The following is a 22,222-nucleotide window of genomic DNA, read 5'->3' as shown; positions in this document are numbered from 1 at the left end:
CCCAAAATGATTTCTAAAATTGTTTTAACGGGAAGACTTTCACGTAAGACTGTGTACAGTATCAGCTCGTTACAATTCATGTGCGCTGAGGTCATGCAATCTTGTAGCTGAGCATTCAGCTCCCAAATGCAAGATGCATTTCTGCCTCATGACCATTGTCGCAAGGGGAGGAAGAAGGACCCAGTGCCTTCTCTGCTTTTGGCCTTCCTCTTGTAAACATGGTTGGTGGATCTCTTTCTGCCCTCTTCACTAGGCCTCAAATGTCTGAGGGTGGCAGAAAGGCACAGAGCAACACAATTATGTTGCCATCCAATTCACGCTGCTGCAGATTCTGTTGGACCCAAGATTCAAAGGCAAGGGTTGTCCGTGATGATAGCACTGACCCGATAGCACTGAGGAAGAAGGACCCAGTGCCTTCCCTGCTTTTGGCCTTCCTCTTGTAAACATGGTTGGTGGATCTCTTTCTGCCCTCTTCACTAGGCCTCAAATGTCTGAGGGTGGCAGAAAGGCACAGAGCAACACAATTATGTTGCCATCCAATTCACGCTGCTGCAGATTCTGTTGGACCCAAGATTCAAAGGCAAGGGTTGTCCGTGATGATAGCACTGACCCGATAACAAAACAAGCAGCACACTTTGGGCTTGGTGTTGGACAGATACATTCCAGTGTTGCAGAGAGCAGAATATCTTCAGGCTGAGGAAGGCAGTCTGGGATTCTGCCAAACATATCCCTCTTGCAACATGAGGGCAAAGCCTTTCCACAACAACACAGCCTCTATCTCCTTTTGCTTCTTACCTGCTTCAGATTCCTCCATCTTCTGCGTCATGTTGAAAGAAACTGGTCCAAGTTTGGAAATATAACAAATCAAGTAAATTATAATTTACTCGCCCTTCACCCTAATGCTCCAGAGCTGGTTACAACTATTAAAACACAACGATGAAAAAGTTGAAAACAACGTACAATCGCAGGAATAAATAAGCTGGCATGCGAAAGGATAGAAGCTGGCTTCAGTCTGGGCAAACCTTCAGTTTTGAGAAGTCCATGGAGAATGTGATGGTGACAAATATGAAGTAACTGAAACAGAGAGTGAGTGATAGCTAAGAGAAAGAGACTGAATAAATTTCCTGTAGAGTTCACAGAATTTTGTTTCCTCTCCTCTCTTTTTTCAGCTCTATTTATTTATTTACTTATTTGCTAACTTTCCATACTGCCCTTCATCCGAGAATCACAGGGCAGTTTACAATATAATAACACAAAAATACATATCATAGTACCAAACCAAACAATAGCCCCCAGTTTAAAACACCATAAATTGTGGGAAAACGAGAGTGCTTTATGTCTACTCGACACTGTGGAGAACTGAAGGAGACAATAATTGTCAGAATATTCAATAGTTTGTTTTACTAGAATGTGAGAATGTGGACAGATTCTGCTTTTACTGTTTTTTGCTGGCTCCTCATAAACTGGCAAAACCAAAGAGATGCCAAAGAAGTTCCTTTATGGTACAGCAGCTTGTTGCTCCATTTACAACAAAAACTTACAAATTCAGTTTGTAATTATTGTCTGTAGAAACTGTACAGTACTTTTGATAAACCAGACACGATACTTCTGTGGTAAACCAAGTTATGCACAATGCGGTTTATGTGAACGAAGTGACTGTTGATATTTAGAGAGTGCTAGAAAATGGTACTGATTATTATTATGTATTCTTTTTTAATCCCCCAAATCCCAGTCGTCGTCCCCCCCCCCCGAAAACGCCTGGTGAGGAAACAACAGTCCTTCCCCCCACCCCATGGCTTCAAACATTTGGGAGATTTTCCCTTTGGTTACATATATTATAAATAATTATAATAACTATTGTAGCTTGTTGTTTGTAGAAGGGGGGAGGGCGAAGCCAACTTGCAGCACCAGATGCCACTACAGCTTACCTGAGTGGGGCAGGGCAGTGGCACATTTGGGGTGGTGTCGGGGGCCTGGCATAGCCAATCTGGTGCCCCTTCCTCACTGCCTCAGCTTCACCCAGGTAAGCCGGTAGTGCCAGTGTTGAGAGGGCAGCTCTGTGGCTCCACTACACAGGCCGCTCTGAGATTGTCAACGGCCACCCCAATCTCTGCCAAGCAGTGTGCCAAGATTCCAGGGGTTTGTGTTCCTTTAAGGTTGCCAGCTGCCCTGTATAATATAAGATTGCCCCGTATTTCAATATAAAACGCTATGTCCTATATTGATAACAGTTTTGTCCTCTTATTTCAGATCTTTCTCTCTTTCTCTGTCTCTGCCAAGTTAGGGATCCTCTCCAAATGCATGTGTGTGAAAGGGCATGCATTTAAGCTCTGGGTAGCCAAGCACAGACAGAATTGCAAACTTTTGTGTATGTCTGCATGCACATGCATGTGTGACAAATTCCAGAGGGGCCATCCTGTCAGGCCGCAGTAGATTGTACTGGAATGCTTTGAAGTCACTTCAACACCAGATTTTGTGTGTGTGTGTGTGTGTGTGTGTGTGTGTGTGAGAGAGAGAGAGAGAGAGAGAGAGAGAGAGAGAGAGAGAGAAAGTGAAATTGTCCACCAACCGCCCAGCCCCATCCTGTATTTTGCCAGTGCCAAGGTGGCAACCCTAGGCATAGTGGAGTCTGTGGTTTATTCGCACATATTTACACCTGAGTTTTGGTAGAGGGATTGCAGAATATTACACCCCAGGAGCATCTCTTGTTGCTCTCCTGATAGCTTCAGCAAACTTGGGTCCAGAGCAGAATCCAGCCATGCTCCCCGGTCTCTGTGTGCAGCCTTTCCCAGCCAGCCCAGCCTCTCCCTGCCCCCATTTTCAAACCTCTCTTTAAAAACACCACAGATTTCCTTCGGTTTACATCACCACCCACTGTCCACTTGGAACTTCCCCCTCCCGGCTTACACTAAAATCTTATACCTGGTCTTTGTCTCTGTTCAGCATCCCCTCATGGGAGGAAGGGCTCACACTCCTCTGTTGCCTGGCACAGGGTAATTGCTCGTGTCGGTCAACCATTCCCTTCCTTTGAACTACATTATGGTTCTTCTTCCCAGGCGATTCTTGCCCAGGAAACTGATTCAGCCTGCATTTTTACACTGCTGAGCTGTCTCACACCCAGGTGAAGACTTTCAGGCATTTAGTAATTGCCTACATTCACTAACTCTAGAAATTATTGGGCTGGGGGGGGGAGAGAAGGAATCTGGTACCCAGTACTTTGAGGGATTCTTGCACTGCACGTACCCCAGCTCATAACACTATTTATAGCTGGCCAACATTGAGCCAGCATTTTATATAGCCACAGTTAGCACAAACTGGTTTGCAACCCCGTTCCTAAGCGGGTTTGCAAAGGGTGAGTTGGGCAAACTGTAGTCAGGACGACTTAACAGTAACCAGAATTAGCTCTGAAATGGAGGGCAGGGTGGGGAAGGAAGGTCTCAGGTGGCTCCCCCAGTAGAGCCAGTTTGACCTCTGGGCTCATATAAGCATATTGATTGTGTTTATTTGTATGGCCCCTTTCCAGGGTGCATGTGCTGTGCCCAAAGCGACTTGCGGCAAGCATTCATATTCTCAAAATACAAAGTGTGTGTGAGAGTGGGGGAAAGTCACAGAATCATAGAACTGTAGAGTTGGAAGGGACCCTCAAGGATCATCTAGCCCAGCCCCCTGCAATGCAAGAATCACAGCAAAATAAATCCCTGACAACCTCCGTTGAAAAGCCTCCAGTACCTCCTAAGGTAGCCCATTGCACCACTGAGCGGCTCTTACCACCAGGAAGTTCTTAACTGCTGCCGAAATAATAGAATAAAGAGTTGGGTGTGACCTTGGAGGTCATTTGGTTCAGCTGCTTGGTCAATGTAGAGTCTACTGTGCAGGATGTCAGCACAGCATCCCTGACAGGTCTTAAATGCTGTTCCTGCTCCTACTACTAAGCCATTTGAAACATTTGGAGGGGGTGGGGAGTGAGTGTGTGTTTACCTGCAACCGTCTTATCCCAGAAGTCTAATTTTGGAATGGATCGTTCTTCTGTTGCACTCCGGGAGGTTCAGCCGGTCATTGGTGTCCAGGCACGTGTGGGGCTGATGCGCTGTGCCTGGGGTGGGTCGGGGGGCTTCTGGCCTATCTTCCCTAATGCTGTGGTTCTGCTTCTCCAGTAGGGTCCCTACTGTACTCGGAAGGGGGGGCTGGGAGAGGATCCAGTGAGGTGCACCAGACATCAAAAGGTCAGTGTAAACCCTCCCTTTCCTACTTTCCCCAACCCCAAAGCCTCTGTGTGCCTGCAGCTGAATTAGGAGTGCAAATTAGGTTAAATGGGTCCTCTTTGCTTGGCTTACCTTATTTACGTTGCCATAGAATATGCAGGCTTTTGGCATCCACATAAGTGGAAGTGACTGGGAAACAGTGGCACTTCTTGTTCCCTTAAGGCCAATATTGCTAATTGCGGCTTAGCTTCCTAGTAACGTGGGCTTGTCAATCAGCAGATCGGCGGTTCGAATCCCCGCAACGGGGTAAGCTCCCGTTGCTCGGTCCCTGCTCCCGCCAACCTAGCAATTCAAAAGCACGTCAAAGTGCAAGTAGATAAATAGGTACCACTCTGGTGGGAAGGTAAACGGCATTTCCGTGTGCTGCTCTGGTTAGCCAGAAGTGGCTTAATCATGCCGGCCACATGACCCGGAAGCTGTACGCCGGCTCCCTCGGTCAATAAAGCGAGATGAGCACTGCAACCCGAGTCATCCAAGACTGGACCTAATGATCAGGGGTCCCTTTACCTTTACCTTTGCAACGTGACTGAAGAATTTGGTGAAATCCAGAAGCTTGCTTTTGCCCACAGCCACTTAAGTTGCCCCACATTCAGCAGCTCTGTTGCTGCCTGCCCTTTGGCACCTAGGCATCCACCACTGTCTGCTAAAGCCTTTGCCAATGTGCTGCCCCTCCAGATGTTTTGGACTACCACCCCCATCAGCGACCCATAACATCTGGAGGGGCACCAGGTGGGAGAAAGCTGCAGTGTTGGAGCCACTGTATGTGCTTTATGATGATCGGGACTTTCGGTTTCCACATTGCTTGTTTGACGCCACCCAAGTCCCACAGCCCAAGTCACCCATTAAATGACATTGTGGTGCTGATCCCCTTTAGCTGGAACTGCAAAATGGTGGGTGGCAATCAGAATGAAAGTAAATCCTACTGTGTGCATTGGAGCCTATTCCAAGGAAATTGCACCCAGGACTGCAGCCTTAAGCTTCGGCACTCTTTCCTACAAAAGTCTGGGAGGAGAGAATTTCAAGCACTGAATAATTTGCTATAGGTACCTATTATTAATATTATTATTATTAAATCTGTTGTAGATTGATGCAATTCTTTAAAATTTGCCACTGCTAATGTGGCTGGAGAAGGGCCCACCGCTTGAGGGAACTCCTAGGGTTTGCAGAAGTTTTACAAAAAAAAATTAGTGTGCATTATAACTTAAAATAAAATAAAAAAGCCCAATGACCACTGAGCATGCTCAGTGGTCATGGCATGCTAACTTAGGGTCCGTACGTGCTGAATGATAATGTGCATTCAGTGCTGGAGGCAGGTGCTGTACATGCGATGCCATCCCCATGACTTCCCCGTCCCATGCTGTTTGTGACTCTAAGGCACATTCTGCAAGAGTGGTTATAATCCGCTTTGTTCCACGTATGCCCCTCCTAAAAGCTTGCTGCCTACATGTGTATGCAGAGAGAGAGAGAGATAGTGCTTCCGCTGGTCACCTCCAATTGGGGCAGACCTACTGGCCTCGCATGGCTGTGCCATTCCCCCGTGCCATGTTTCTAGACGGGCTAAAGGTGGAAGCAGTAACTCTGTGTGCCCTTGTTTATTGGTGTGTTAACACACCAATTTCTAGCCCCTGTCTTCTGAAAAACTAGATATATCGATAGATAGAAAGACAGATACATTAGATTGTGTGTGTGTGTGTGTGTGTGTGTGTGTGTGTGTGTGTGTGTATAAACCACTAAGTAAGGGGAGAGGGGGGAAAGAGCACTGTTACACACTAATTTGAATAATGCCCACCTGTGTGTATGGACCACTTGGATATAGCTGCTGCTTTAGGTGATGTTATTGGGTGAAGGTGTGTACAATTGCAAACTGCTATCTGCAAAAGTGCCCTGCGAGGAAAGGACCCTTGTTTGCTTCAAAAGCCTTAATCTGTGTGTGTGTCATGGGATGTCCAGGAAGAGGGAACAGTTCACTGGAGTGGTGAACATTTTGTCATTTCGCTGTTGGGTTGCTTGATTTCGAAATATTCGAAGGAGCATCAAACTTTGGCTCATGCATTTCCCCTCCGTGGCCCAGAATAGCGTTTCCTGTTTTTGTGTGATGCGCACACAAAACACCGTGGACAGCTTTCTCCCTCCCCCCTCGCAGCAGAACAGTGCAACCACAACCCTGCAGACAAGGGACAGTCTCTGTTTGTGTATGGTGCATCTTTTTGCTGGGGCCTCCTCTGGGTGCAGATTGCTATGTGTCTCTAGTGGAACTGTAGACAGCTGAGTGTGCCATGGGAGAGGAGTGGAGGGCTTGTGGTGGGTGTTAACAAGGTTTGCAGTTGCGTGCAAGCCTGCTGTTCTCACATGCAGTCCTGGCACCCCTTTTGGGGAGGATCTTTTGATGTTGAGACCTGGGTGCACTCTATCGTTTGGCACCCCAAGGGTTAACAAGGCCCTCGGAGATAGACCCAGAATCAATTTTGTTGTAGCAAAAAAAAGGGAATCAGCATATTTACCAAAGGCGTTAAACGAAATCAATAACCAGCGTGCTAACGATAGGCTATGTTTGAAAGAGCTGTATTGGGTTTTTGAGCTAAATATATTCTCGAAAGTCTATCTAGGAACACAGAGGAAAACCAGCATATGCAGTGAGACTGGTTCAAGGGAAGAAGAGGAAGAGGGGTTGGTATTGGTTTGGCTGAAGAGACAAAGGGGGTGTCAGAGGGAAACTGGATACCGACTAGGGTCACAAGTGTCAGACAAAGAAGGCGAGGACAGAGTGTGGGATGGGTTTTAATAGGTAGGGGAGTATATATTAATTGCATTTTATCCCTCCAGGCCCCAATGTGTGTGAGCTGTACAGAGTTTTAAAAGTCCCTTAGCAGCAAAATTGAAGCATGTAGGAATAGGCCATGAAGCCTTCATTTAATTAAGTCCAGCTACGAATTAAACTGGCTTCCCCCGTTCTTATCCCGCTTAACGAAGAAATCAGACAACAGACTGGAAATATGATTTAACCTACTCAATAGTCTTGCATTGGTTTCCAGCTTCAGCAGCAGTAAAAACCGTGCAGGTAAAATGCTTCCAGTTTAGCAAGCACAGGGCACATCTGTTCTCATGACTGGTCAAGAAGAGGGAGGTTTTAGGGCCCATCTCTGAGAAATGCAATTGGAAACTTTCGAAGCATGACTAGAGGATGGGCTGGAGGTCTCTCCAAGAAAGAGACACCTGATCTGGCCGGGGGCAAATGCAGAGGAAGGACTGACATTTTCAGTGATCGTATCTTGGCTGAACCCTTCCAGAAGGAGCCTGGTGCCTTACTTGCTTACTTTAGAAATGCAGATTTGAAGGGAGTTTGGGCAGAGACAGCAGACCATGGCTTTTCCAGGAAGTGTTGCAACTCAGCTTCCTTGAGCATGTTTGCCTGTGACCTCTGGGTGCCTCTGGTGTGCTTCTTAACCTGGATATTTGGTGGTCCTGGAAAAAGGTTACCTGGGTTGAGAGCACCCACCTTAATGTTTTGCAAGGCAAGAAGAGGGGAAACCAGTTATTCCAGATTAATTTATGTGGCAGTGCGCAGAATCAAAAAGAAGGGGGTAGGGGCACAAGAGAGAGCACCATTAGTCTAACTCTCCATAGTTTCAGCCCAGAGGTCTTTCCCAGCCCTAACTGGAGATGTCAGGATTGTGCCTTTTTTAAACGGGGCCTTGGGAAGATAGATGCCTTTGCTGAGATGGTATGTGGCTCTGTTCTTATAATAATAATAACAATTTATTATTTATACCCCACCCTTCTGGCTGGGTTTCCCCAGCCACTCTGGGAGGCTTCCAACAAAATATTAAAATACAGTGGTCTGTTAGATGTCCTTAGATATATAAAACCAGGCAAAGGTAGGCTCCTGCCCTATGATTGTCTCCGGTCATCAGGTGTGTCCATGTAGGTGTCTTGGGGCTCTGAGCCTGGCACTTTACGGGTGTTCATCCCCTTTGCCTCTCCTTCAGAACTGGGGGTGGCGGCGCAAGTCTTGGGCTCAGTGTCCACCTCTCTGTTACGTGTTTGTACACAGGTTGCCGCTTGCACGTTGCAAGAAAAACAGGGCATGCTCATTCATATGCATAGGTGCAAATTTAGGAAAAATCGTTGTGATTTAAATGGAATTCCAGTGCATCTCACCCTAGTAGGAGGACTGTGATTGTGGGATGCTGATCATGCTAAGCCTTTCATAGTGTCCACATGATGACGTCATTGGCTTCCCCCCATTTAATCCAGATGTGCCCTTTTGAAAAGTTCCAGTGTGTTTTTTTTACAACCACACACACGTCATGTGCCAACCCAGCTGCTGATGGCCCATGCGATTGCCCTTCAAAGAGAGGGCTGTCCTCTCTCTTTATGGCACATGCCTACCCGTGGCCCGCCTCTTTGGCCTAGATATTTTGAGCATGTGTGTGCATCTTGCAGAAGCGGTGTCCGATATTGCGTGGGGGCGTTTGCATCCGTGCTGAACCACCTTGCCTCTCCCTGCATCTTTGGAGAGGCTGACGCCCGCCAGCCCCGTCTCTCACTCAGGCACACGCCCCCCCAAAAAACATGCCAGCTGTGTGAAGCGTGAAAACTCCCAGCCTTAATATTTAATTACAAAGTGAGCAATTAATACACTCCGTCCAGGGAGGGTGGGGGAAGACTCCCAGGGATCGTTAACATTAATGATGCATTCAATACAAATAAGATGCCATTAATATAGAAAAGGCTGTGATTGATTTTAATCAGGGTGTTCTGGAGAGGAGACCAAGGAAAGGGCAGCTTTTATGGGAGAGCGGGGAACTGTTGGGCAAGGGTAGAAGACCCCGCCACACTTCCTGGGAAAGGCCAAAGAGCTGCCTGGGGGCATCATCCAACCAACCCTGGGGTGACTGGTGTTGCCTGTCCACTGAGCCTGATTCTTATCAGGGGATAGGTAGGTTGGTGTCAGCTGGTGCACATCACAGAGATCAGCTTCTTTCTGGGGTTTTTAGTTCAGGATGAGGCCAATAGATCTCTGTTGGTCACTTTTCCCTCTGTGTTTTTAAAGTCCTTGGGAGAAATTCAGTGCAGCCCTAAGGAGGCCACTCCTTCAGCACAGGGTTTCACATTTTCTGGCTCTCCGGAATCTGCATGAACCACCTTCATACCTGGAGGAGTTCACTTCTTAGGCAAGACCTTAGATCAGGGGCAGAGCATCTGCTTTGCATGCAGAGGGTCCCAAGTTCACCCCTTAGCTTCCTTTGGGGTTTTCTTTTAGAGACCCAGGTAGCAGATGGCAGGGAAGACCTTTCTTTGTTACTCTGCAGAGTTTCTGCCCATCAGAGTAGAGATGGGGTGGGCTGGATGAGGCGTCTGACATTTCTGCAGTCTCCAGCATTCAGAAGCATCACTGCCTCCGGCTATGTAGGAGCAGAGCACAGCCATGGTGGCTGTTAGCCATTAATAAACTTGTCCTTCTCCGTGAATTGGTCTAGTCCTCTTTTAAAGCCATCACTAACTCCTGCAGGAGTGAGTTCCACAGTTTAACCATGTGCTGCATGAAGAAATTCTTCCTTTTATCTTCCCTGAATCTTCTGAGGCAGGGACTTACTCAGCATCACTCTTAACCCACCTACCTCCAGTTGAGCCCAGTCATGACCTCCCAGTTAAAAATCCTTAAAAATCAGCTTGGGGACAGGATGGTTATCACAAACAGCCATGCATTGTACTATGCCTTGAACCCGGGACCTTTTGCATGCAACGCAGGGTTATAAAGACTAGGACTAGCCGCATGAGAAACAGTTCTATACAAATACGATTTTGGTTTGAAACGCAGTGTAAGGTAGTCTCTGTGGGGAGTATATTGTATTTAATTATGGGGTATCAGAGTTTTTAGGAAGTTAACCAGGCTGGGATAGCTGGGATAGCAGGCTTGTTGGTTTTTGAATGTCTGATGTAGATTTTTTCAATTTCGTTGTTCTGCATGGGGCAATGACAATAAAGATTACCGTATTGTATTGTATTGTATTGTATTGTATTGTATTGTATTGTATTGTATCGTATTGTATCGTATCGTATCGTATCGTATCGTATCGTATCGTATCGTATCCCACCACTGAGCAGTAGCCTCTCCCTAGTTTTGTTTTAGAAGACGCAGGCCTTTTTTCATTGATTGCATGGAGTCGTCCCTCTTTTAAATCCCAGGGATTTGGCAGGCGATCCTGGGGCTTGAACCTGGAGCCTTCTGCATGCAGAGGGGATGCTCCACCACTTAGCTATAGCCCTTCTCTGAGTCAGGAGGGGGCACGTGCCCTTTCTGCTGGCAGGTGGTCCAGTTAAGAATGCAGGAGACTGCAGGCCAAAGTGTCCTGTACTCCAGCACAGCAGGGATCAGCTGTGGTAAAGAGGATACCTGGCAAGACGAGCCCTGCTGTGTGATTGGGCACATTTGCATAGAATCACAGAATCGTAGAATCGTAGAGTTGGAAGGGACTGCGAGGGTCATGCAGTCCAACCCTCTGCAATCCAAGAAACTTGCCCAATGTGGGGTTCGAACCCACAACCATGAGATTAAGAGTCCCATGCTCTGCCAACTGAGCTATTCCAGCATGCATTTGTGTGCTTTGCTGCAGAGGACATGTGTAGTGGTGGGGGGACTGAAGCCCTTCTTTGACCGCAGCACTCAGTCCCACTCTGAAATTGCCAGGCACTATGCATAACTGTGCTTTTGTTGGAACACTTGCCTTAGCAGCCCTGAGGACTAGCATCTTTATTTTCTTTTAATGGGCACTGTCATTCTCAGGCTGCCAAATCCTTTTCCCGAATGTGCTCTGGGCTGTTTGTGGCTGTGGATGCCTGGCCTGTGGACTCAGGTGGGGGAGGACCCCAGAGCTGTATGATAGTCCTACATTGTCTTCCTTGGTACCCAAGGAAGAGTTTGGGCAATGTCTGTGATGTAAGCTCAAGGTGCCATTTGTGATGCTTATTTGCCTGGAAGGGTGTGTGTGTGTGTGTGTGTGTGAGAGAGAGAGAGAGAGAGAGAGAGAGAGAGAGAGAGAGAGAGAGAGAGGAGAACAGCAGGTGTGTTGGGGATTCCCAGTTTGCTGGCAGGGCCCGAATCCTCTGCAGTGCCTTGGTGAGCAGCCCTTCCGAGGAGAACAAGCAGACTATAAAGAGCCCGCCTGAGCCTCTTATTCAGCATCTACCTGTTTGCCTTTCATCCCTTGCAGCAGCAGCAGCAGCCCCTCCCCATCCATCCCCCTCCTCCATTGCAGCAAGAGGACATAAACATCCCTGGATCAGGCTGCTGGCTTGGTTGCTATGCCGACCGTGCACTGGGATGTTGGCGTGCTGCGTCCCAAGGGAAGGGGAATAGGATTAATTGTCCCGAAGTCTTGAGTTGATGAGCTAATGACTGAAGCTGGCTGTGCGCTGGAGGGGTGGCTTCAGAGTCGGCGCTGTGGCCTGCCGCCGCCAACACAGGACGCTTTTGGCTCAGTCGCGGCCTCGTTCTGCGGGGGCGAAGGACGGGCCCCTCCCATGCTGGCAGTTGTGAACGCTCATGGCACAGAGGAGGGGGCGTTCCTGCAAGCGAGCGATGGGTGCAGATGTTGAGCTGATCCAACTGCCTGTATGAGGCCTGCTCACTGCTTGGGTGGGCTCTGGAGCTCTGAAGGGGGGCCATGGATGTGACTCTGAGTGTGCAAGGAGGCTTGTCGGTGCGAGAGCTGGTGCAAGGGATGGGTTTGCATTCTGTACTCATTACACCTTTTTAAGACTTAAAAAATAAATAAATCCATATTTGCTTTTTCTCCCCCTTCCCCGCCATAATGGGAACTACAGGTGATGTCACTCTGAGCTGCTTAAGGAAGGTTGGAGTAAAGATTCTTGTTTTCAAAAAACAACCCTGCACGGCATACCTCGTAAGCTTCATGGCTGCACAGCGGTGCTAACTGAGGTCTCCCTGGCCTCATCTGCACTCTGCATTTGCAGCCGTATCATAGCACTTCATAAGCAGACATGACTTCCCTCAAAGGATCTTGGGAAGTGTAGTTTGTGAGGTTGCTGAGAGTTGTTAGTTCTGAGGCTCCCTATTCCCCTTCCCAGAGCTGCAATTCTCAGAGTAGTCAACCTCTGTTCTCAGGGAACTCTTGGAATTGTAGGTATCGGAGGGGAATAGGGGGTCTCTTAACAGCTCTCATCATCCTGAACCAACTATACTTCCCAGCCTTCTTTTGGGGAAGCTCAAAGTGGGATGATACTGCCTCAGATCCTGAGTGCAGATATGGCCCAGGTCCATTACTCTTGAGTGCTACACCAACCCCGATAGCCGTCCCTACCTGGAGATGCTGCCAGAGATTGAACCTGGGGGCTTCTGCAAGCCAAGCAGCTGCTCTCCAGCTCTCCTTGGTCCTTAACCACCTCCTCCCTGCACCTTTCTGAGTCTTTTTAAAAAAGCAGCTGGGTTTCTGGGGAGGGAAGGGCCTCAAGCAAACTGCCTTCCTCTCCCCTTAGCTCAGCTCAGACCCTCTGGTAGACCTAGGATTCCTGCATTGCAAAGGGGTTGGACTAGGTGTTTCTTGGGGTTCCTTCCAACCCTACAATTCTATGATTTCTATGCCTGGAGACCCGCTTGCAGCCCAGGAGGGGAGAAGCCTTTTCTTCAGAGAGAGATGTGGCTCTGTTCTGTTCCCCGACTTGGAAAAAACCGGCTCCTGTTGGTTGACAGAGATTTGGGGGGCGGGGTAGCTGGGATGTTTTCAAAGGGCTATTTTTGAAAGGCAGCTTTTAAGAGGAAAGCTGGCTTTTCGAAAATGGATGAGGCTTGCTGGGAGCCTTTCAGGGGAAGGGAATCAGCTCAGGAGGAAAGCAGCCCCTGGGCTGCCCCCAAGCTAAGTCGGGCCTGGGATCCCAAGTGGGGGCGGAATGGGGAGTGAGACTGTGAGCAGGAGTAAAGGAGGCTGCTCCAGATAGTGCAGGGAGGCAGGCTAGAGCATGAATAGCCTTTGCCCCTTTCCCCCAGGGCTGTCCTTCCTGGCTTTGGCAATCTCCCCCCCCCCCCATCTCTTCCTCTCTGCTCCACCCTCACCACTGCCAAGCATCCAGGGTGGCAATGCAGACTGACTGTTGAGGGAGAAGGATGGAGTGACTGAAGTCTTGAACAGGAAGCTACCCACACGGCAGTGTTTTCTTGCTGGTCCCATTTGCTCTGAATTGAAGGAAATTTGTAGACAGTCTTCAAGGGAAGCACCACTTACAGCACATCACAGTAGTCTAATCTAGAGGTTCCCAGAGCAAGGATCACTGTGATCAGGAGTGGCTGGCATTACTATACCAGCCTGAAGCTGCAGGAAGCTGCTTCGCCCCCCCCCCGAACATTCTCAAACTGCAGAGACTTGATTCCTGAGGGGAGATGCAACCCCATCCAGAGCAGGCAAGCACCCACATTCCAGATCAGCCAAGTCACCCACCAGCCCCCCTGCCTTGTTAGGATCCAGCAGGGAGTTGTGCTGCAACACCCCCACCTCGAGTTCCCACACAGCAGCAGCAGTGGGACACAATGACAGAAGTGGGTGGCTTCATGGAACCTGACATGCTGTGATTGACATGGGGGTGTGTGGGAATGATAGGGTTGGCAAGGAAGCCTGAGCAACAGTGGGCGAAGTGCCGGGGGTGGCAGAGGAGCAGTGGGCCTCCCTTCACTTGCCTGAGGAGCACCCATGTTTGCTACACCCCATCCCATAACCCAAACAACTTAATTGTGGGCGACCAGAGGGAGGAGGAGAGAGAGCGTTGCACTTGTTTGATGCAAAGAGCCCTGCCTGCATGTGAGCCAGTCTTTCTGCAAATCCAAAATGGTTCTGAATACAGTAGTCACTTAAAGAAAATAAAGCAAAGCAAAACTCACCAGCACTTATGATTGAAGTGGCAAGCTTCCAGGCATCATAGGACGCATCTTTATTCCACCTAAGGCTTCAAGTGGTGTGTGCTGTGAAATTCAAGAGCTGCTGGATAGAGTCTCTTGGGCCCCTTTCACAAGGAATATTTACATGTTGGACAGGGAAGATGGATAAATAAGTCTTATATACCCGCTGGAATATGGTGGGATGAAGAATATGAATTCTTGTTTACGGAAAAGCATGAACTACTAGTGCAATTTCATATCTGAGTTCTTTTCTTTTAAAATAAATAAAACTAAAAAGCAGATGTAGATCAGCCTTCCCCCAAAGTGGTGCCTGCCTGATGTTTTGGACTACAGCTCCCATCTTGACTCTGCCGAATTCTGATAATGTAGGGAGTTTGGGGTTAGAACGATTCCGTAAGCTTGAGCCAAAAAGGGGGCTCTCAGCTCTACAACAATAAAGCCATTAGAAGAACTGCCAAGCATATGCAGAGTATAGCCCTCATCCTGAGAGCCTGTCTGCTGCTGCTGGATCAGTCCCACAGATCTAGTCTAGCATCTTGTTCTCTCCGTCGCTGGCCAGATGCCCCAATAGGAAGCCTACAAGCAGCACCCAAACACAAGAGCCCTTTCTCCTTCTGTGTTTTCCAAAAACTGGGATTCAGAAGCATTGCTGCCTCCAATAGTGAAGGCAGAGCATAAGCCATCATGGCTGGTATCCACTGATAGCCCTCTCCTTTATGAATTGGTCCAATCCTCTTTAAAAGCCATCTGCGTTGGTGGTCATTGCTTCTTCCTGTGAGAGTGAGTTCCATAGTTGAACTATGTGCTGCCTGAAGAAGTACTTTCTTTAATCTGCCTTGACTCATTCAGCTTCATGGAGTGTCCATGTGTTCTAGCGTTACAAGAGAGGAAAACCTCTCTCTCTGCTTTCTAAATGCCGTGCATAATTTTGTAAACCTCTATCATGTTGCCTCTTGCTTGCCTTTTCTCTAAAGGGCCCCCTCCCTGCCATTTGTGTTCTATGCCTGTCCTCTGGCCCTGATTGTGCCACAGCCAGTATGGTATTTCTCTGCACTTCTCTCAACTTCATCAGCCCCCTCCAGCTAGCAACATGTCCTGTCCCCGTCCCCCCCCCCCCGGAACCGAAGACTGAAGGACAGTGTAATGGGGTGGGGAGGCAGAATGCCAGAGGCTAGGCAATGTTGATCATGGAGGTGGCTGTGTCAGCTTGCGATGGCCTCAGGGGTGATGGGGGTACAGAAGGCAGAGGGTGCCCCAAGGACTGGCACATTGTCTCTGGCAGACCCAGATGGGAGTGTGCATTTGTGTGTGTGTGTGTTTGCCAATTTGAGCAAAATAGGGGGGAAAGATAGCATTTGTAAGGATTGTGATCAAGATTGCCCCCCTGCCCGACAAGAAACATAGACATTCTCTCTCCTCTCTCAAACAGAGCCTTCACTTGGCTTGCATTTTTCAAGGGGAAGTTGACCTGACATTGCCAACTCTCTGGACTAAAAATATGCAAGGGTGCCCCCATTCCCTCTTCAAGGGAGCAGGGAGGCAAATTATCACTCTTCTGCCTTTCCTTGTGCTTTTTAAAAAAAAAATTAAAAAGATGGTTGTAGAAGCACCAAACAGCACTTCACATAGCAAGCTTCCTCTGGAGCCCCTTTTAGGATTTGGTTAATTACTAAAATAATACAGGACATGTAGCTGTGATTAACAAAACAGAGAGTTTAAGGTACAGTATAGTATTCGAAACATTGGCATATAAACATGTAAATATGTGTTAAATAGGTCATTTTTGCAAAATAACCCAATAGTGACTGGGAAATGGGGAAGAGAATAGTGTGCCTGCGGTCTGGGTGGGCTGCAGCTTGTGGTGGTAAGGAACAGAGTCCAGGGGGATTCTGTGAAGAAATCCTTTCCTTATAAGCTCCTAGAAGCTGCCTCTAGCCTGACAGCTTTTAGTGCCTTCAGAGGGTTAAGGAAGCTTGGAGGGTGGGGAGCCAGGCACGGCTTTGAGCTTATTGCAAGAAATTTTGTGGTGGGGAATTTAAGGGGGCAGTAGTCTGTTCTGGAAAGCAGCCAGAACAGAAATACAGAGAGAGCCTTGTGACAAATTGAATATTGTTTGAACATTAGACAGGTGCCATCTCTGTTGGCTTTCTGGCACCTACTGAAGACTTTCCTCTTTCAACAAGCCTTTTAACTGGAGATCTTTCCCAATCTGCATCTGTGTGGGAATTGTTTTGAAGATGTTTTTTCATCGTTTTATCACTTGTTGGCTGCCCTGGGCTCCTTTGGGGGAGGTATGGGATGCACGTTTAATAAATAAGTAAAACACACACACACACACACACACACACACACACAAAAAAAAAACCCACACAATACAAGATACGAGCATTTAAAATATAATTCAGTACAAAATAAACTTATATCACAATAGTAACCTAATACTGCAGGCCAGCCGCTGTAAATACCCTCAGAGGTTTATGGGGGTCTTACCTTACTCCTTTCCCTTTCTCTCACCCCTGAAACCCCTCCAGTCCTGAGTACAACACTCAGATCCAATCCAGGTTATTTCACATCATTTCAAGGTAGACGTTTGCCTCACTCACCACCAGGACTGGAGAGGAACCATTACCTGGACTGAGTTAAATTACAAGCCTCTCTGCATCCTGATACTTTAAGACAGGGGTCAGCAAATCTCCTGTGTCTTGCGAGTGGGGCTGGTGGTGGGGGTGGTGGGACAATGAGTGGCATGCGAAAGGGCTCTGGAAAGGGGCTGGCACCAGCAAAGCCCAGCCCCCTTCCTCCTCTAGGCAGGGTGGGGAGAAGCCAGGAGGAGGGAGGGAGGAGGCACCACTGGGTTGGGGGGGGATGGCGCAGCCCAAATGATCAGAATCAGATCCACGTGGCAATTCCCAGACTGTCCGTGGGCCGGATCCAGAAGGCAATTGGGCCAGATTCAGCCCCAGGGCTTTAGTTTGCTGACCCATGCTTAAGGCATACCTGATACTTTTATACAATCCCTGCTGGCTCACTGACATCTTTGAGTACTCTCTATATTAGTGGTTCCCCATGACTCAGGCAGGTGGGTCCTATCCACCAGTATCGTGGGCCAATTCTGTGGAACTCCCTCCCAGCTGAGATAAGACAGTCCCCCCCCCTCTGAATCTCCAGATTTTTTTTTATTTCAACAGGCATTTTAAGCGAGCTCTTCTGATTTTACAGTTCATTTTAATGGGTTTTGTGATATATACTGCAATCCTCTTGTACACTGCTTAGAAACTGTGGTAATAAGTAGTATATAAATTATTAAGATAAGTAATGCATGCAAAGCAGGTGCTCTACCCGCTGAGCTACGGTCCCTTCCTCAGGCTTACTCAGACTGTTTGTCCATCTGAGCCCAGTAATGCCTGTCCTAACAGGGTTTCAGTTAGAAAGAAGGGTCTTCCCTGCCACCTGCTCCCTGACTTTTTGAAGATGCCAGCATTTGAACCCAGGACCTTCTCTGCCTGCAAAGCAAGTGCTTGGCCACTGAGCTATGAGGACATGATAGAAGCCCTGCTCCCGCATCCCAGATGAGAGAGAGCGGCGCTCTGCTCATGTTCAGAAGTACTCAAATGTTTTGCAGAGTTGTGGCACCGAAAGGAGGCTCCGTGGTTGAACCTGAGGCAGGTGATAATGTAAACAAGATCTGTCTAGTACATGCACGAGAACTTTTTGCTCGCAAACATCACCTTCGATTACACCTTGCAGACCTGGAACAAGCGGTTAAAGTGACAGGATGTGAAAGGGACCTCCTGCTTTCCTGCCTAGGGGAATGCCTGTCGAAAACAGAATTTTGATAATTGTAAATAAGCAGTTGCGTCTGGAGGTCACTGGCTCTATGTTCCCCCCTCCCATACTGAATTGAATTAATTTTATTATGGTCACAGACCAGCATAAGCAAAACATCTAAATAAATAGCATAACAGTATCTCTAAGCGGATGGTTATTAAAATACATGGGAGCAAGAACCAAACGTAGATTAAAACGTATACGCAGAATACTTGATTAAACATAGGTAATGGATGAGTAAAAACTGCTAAGAGAAATTAAAAGAGATCAGTTAAAACCAGCTAGATCTAACAATATGGGCCTTCAATTTAGGACTGATTTGTAGCATAGATCATCCTTCGACGAATATCTATCATGGCAGCACAAAATCTGGCGACTGAATATGTGACTTCTGGGCTTTCGTCCTGTAGTAATAGGGAGATGTAGTGTTGTTCTGAATGCCCAGGGAACTTACCGTATTTTTTGCTCTATAAGACTCACTTTTTCCCTCCTAAAAAGTTAGGGGAAATGTGTGTGCGTCTTATGGAGTGAATGCAGGTTGCCCAGCTATCCCAGAAGCCAGAACAGCAAGAGGGATCGCTGCGCAGCAATCCCTCTTGCTGTTCTGGCTTCTGAGATTCAGAATATTTTTTTTCTTGTTTTCCTCCTCCAAAAACTGGGTGCGTCTTATGGTCTGGTGCGTCTTATGGAGCGAAAAATACGGTATATAGGATAGGCTGGATAAACCTGGCTCGAATGTCTGTGTAATACTGGCAGTGAAGAAGGGCATGCTCTGTTGTTTCCTGCTGCCCAGAGCCACATGGACATTTCCTCTCGTCATATGGTATCTTCTTATAATGGCCTTCCTGGACTGCTGAAGGGATGGTCTGACAACGGGCCAAAGTGAAAGCCCTTCGTTGCTTTGGTATTTCAAGATTATTTAGGTATGGCATCCTCCCATACCATTTCCTCCCTCCCCTCTGTTACAGATAGAAAAAAATATGTATATTTCTTTCCTTAAATAAGGGCCCTTTAGCAGTTCAAGTCCAGGTGACCCTCTTAGCTCCCACTCCCAAGAAACAACACACACACACACACACACCCCAGCACTGGATGAGTCAGCCCCGTGAGACTCATGGCTTCTCTCTGGAAGACTGTGGATGTGTCATCCCCCAAACCTAGACCCACTCAAACTGCATGTGAAGAATTATGAATGGGATGTTGCCTCTGTGTGTTTATTTTAGCTTTCATTCTTTATGACCCGCTTTTAAGAATAATTACTCCCTGAAGCAGCTTACAAAGGGGGGGGGGGCAGGAATCGCCAGTATCACAATGATACAATGCAGATTAAAAATAAATCGAATCAAAGACCAAAACACAGCGGGTTGTTGGAAACCAAATGAGGCGGCCATAAAAGACAGTTAAAAAAACAAAAACAAAACACTATCAGAAAATGCTTGAAGGAAGAAGTGGGAAGAGAGGGAGCTTGGCAGACTTCCCCTGGGAAGAGGCTTGGACACCTTTGCCCAGTGGCCCTTAAGATTACCTGATTGCGGGGTGGGGGTGGGGGGTGGAATGCTAAAAATTAGCAGCTGCCTCCTTAATGCACCTGAGGGGAAGCTGCTAGAAGTGTCCACATCCTTCAAGAAAGGGGGTGGGGAAGTCTAGTAGGGAAATATCAACTCTGCACTGTTTGCTGGATCAGTCCTGAAGACATTCCCCTGAGTCTTCTCTCCCTGGCTGCTTTTTGTTTCCAATTTTAGTATATGTGCTGCCGAAGCGAGCACTGCTTTTTGTTTCCATATTTTGCCCCAGGCTTGAGGGTGTGGCCTTTGGGGTGTTTGCTTCCTTCTCCTTCCTGGTTAATTCGTTTCTTCCCAGGTACTGGGAAGTTTTTGAGTGTCTTCTGTGCTTTCCCGCTCTTTCTTCTTTGTGGTTTCTCCTTCAGTTTTTCCTCCTCAGTGCCTTCTCTCTTTCCTCTGTGTGTGTGTATGTATGTATTGGGCACTGGAGGGGAAGATTAACGCCCCCCCCCCATGGTTCTTTGGCCAGCGTTATTTCCCCCTCTGCTTTTCCTCAGTGAGAGTGAGACAGCGTTGGCACGTCCTGCCAACAGACTGGCTGGTCAGGAGTGCCATTTTGTAGCAGTCCTGCCCTCCCACTCTGCACACATCTTGGACCTTAGGCCTAATGGTTCGGCCCTCTTTGTTGCCCCGGGTCCATCTCTGTAAACCAGTTAATCCTTCCTCAAGTGGTTTGGTTGCTTGCCTTTCTGCTGGCTTAGTTAAATGGGCTGCTAGTCAAGATGGCCTGCTTCTCTCCCCATTTTGTTGGCGGTGCTGTGGTGCGAGTGAGGGGGAAAGCATGCCTGGTGGGCCTTTGGCGAGGACACCATTTCCTCTCCTGTGCTTGTTGACCTTGCAGGAAAACAGCTGCTTTTTAAGAATTTGGCGGCCATACATTCCCCCTTGTCAGTCTGCTCCCAGTTTGGTTGCTCCCTTTCTCTCCTCATAGCAGATCTGCCTTTTTTTCACCACTTGGACTTTCTCCTGTTCCTAACCCCTCAGCAGAGGCCGTTATGAGGCTGTGTGTGGTCTGTTTCCCATAGTGTGGCCACTAAATGCCCATTCTCAGCCCACTTGCCAGGAATGCCACTTGTGCTTCATCCTTTGAATTCCTGCACAGCTGTGGAATTGGGTGAGAGATCCCCAGATAGACCTTGTGGAGGTAAATTCCTAGCCTGCCAAGCATTTTCAGTAGTCTAAGCATGTGCCAGAGAAAAGAAAAGTTTGCTTGCTTTCACCTGGTCACAAACAACAACAACAAACAAAAAAAGCAGCACAAGGAAGAAGGAAAACAACCCAGCAGGTAAATCCAGCCTGGCCTTTGCTGAAGAGGACCAGAAGGGCAAGTATGAAACTCTCCTTGCGAAGATGATGCCTGTTTCATCCCCAAGAGGAACGTGGTTTCTTGTGAGCGGGGCTGCTTCTGTCAAAGTACTCAGAAGCCTGGAGAAATTGTTCAGTCATCTGCTAGCGCCTTGAGTGAACAGGCTGTATACTGTGAGGCTGCTGATAAAAACCGGGAGAATTACTTTAGGAGTAGATGGGTGCTTGTAATTCTCGACCAGGGGCTTTTGGGGGGAATGACGCTAACAGGTGACTTTAACTGCAGTGCTACAGAGATGATACAAAGCCACCTGAACTGATCAAAACCCAGAACAGGGACAACTTTGGACTTAGAAAATGCAACCTCTACTGCGCAAAACCCCAGAAGCTGTTGCAGCAGCCATTTTGGAAAGGGGAAGTTCAGCCCTTCTGTGTCTGCAAGAGCAGCACGGAAGGAGAGGTCAGGACAGCTATTTCTGAAGCAGCTACTCTGTCAGACTGCCTGCAGAAGACCTGGGAACATTTATGGCATCTGAAGAATTTGACCACCTGGGGGGACCCAATGCAAGGGCTATTTAAAACAAGAAAAAGAAAGAAAAACCCAGGGCATTTTGCTGTTGCATGTCATGCCCTGAAGGTGCAAAAAGTGACCACAGCATTAGATAGCCAATTCAGCCAGTTTTTTTCCTTAGACTTCATGTTTTGTAAAAGACTCTTACCTTCCCCAGAGAGCAGCTATATGTGAGGCAACTGTCAATTTCAAAATGGATTCAGGAGCGGCTGTCACAGTTGTTTTGGAGGGGGTCCACAGAGGATTCTACACACTTCTACCCCATGGTCTGCATAAGGCAGAAACTGCTCTATGCACCCAAAGGTGGGGTGTGAGCACCCAACACTTTCATGGATGTTTTGTCATACCATCAAGCTCTCTGGCTAATCTCAGTTGTGGAGCAGATGGCCTGATGGGGTTATTGAAAATGGTGAGAGAAACACGGAAGAAATATTGTGGGGACATTTCACACCAGGGGGTGTCTTCTGTGGGCATTGTTTTAAGGTCAAACAATCCAACGGGTAATCAGGGCCATCCCAAGATATTTTGCTGCCTGAGGTAAGAACAATAAATGGTCTCTTCCCCCTGCCATCAGGCAAGGACATTTTGGTACTTGAGGCAGAAAATCCCACAATCTTCCCCTCCAGCAATAAATATACATTAAATTAGCAATTTGCTGCCCTTTCATGACACCCTAAATCATCCTGCTTGACGTTAGGGGGTCAGTCGTGTGGGCACAAGCCAACCTATCTGACTTCAGTTGTGCGTGCTTTATCCAAAAGTAGGTTCTGTTGAGTTCAGTGAA

General features: G+C 47.9%; 1 protein-coding gene across 31 annotated transcripts in view; it reads left to right on the top strand.

The window, feature by feature from the left end:
• Positions 1 to 22,222, top strand: part of NRXN2 (neurexin 2) — a 355,283-nt gene that overhangs the window by 119,984 nt on the left and 213,077 nt on the right. For 18 of the 31 annotated variants that reach the window (XM_081173998.1, XM_081174002.1, XM_081173997.1 and 15 more), the window contains one exon: positions 4,155 to 4,223. The exons of 8 other annotated variants lie outside the window; for them this stretch is intronic. In XM_081173998.1, coding sequence (XP_081030124.1) covers positions 4,155 to 4,223 — 69 coding nt within the window. Of the gene's footprint in view, positions 1 to 4,154; positions 4,224 to 19,771; positions 20,707 to 20,780; positions 21,848 to 22,222 lie in introns of those variants that run through there. 5 more of the 31 variants (XM_081174000.1, XM_081173986.1, XM_081174014.1 and 2 more) reach the window with 3 other exon arrangements.

The sequence above is a fragment of the Podarcis bocagei genome, assembly GCF_964188305.1.
Source record: "Podarcis bocagei genome assembly, chromosome: 16".
NCBI lineage: Eukaryota > Metazoa > Chordata > Lepidosauria > Squamata > Lacertidae > Podarcis > Podarcis bocagei.
Note: the sequence above shows the minus strand (reverse complement) of the source record. Positions and strands in the feature narration are given on the sequence as shown.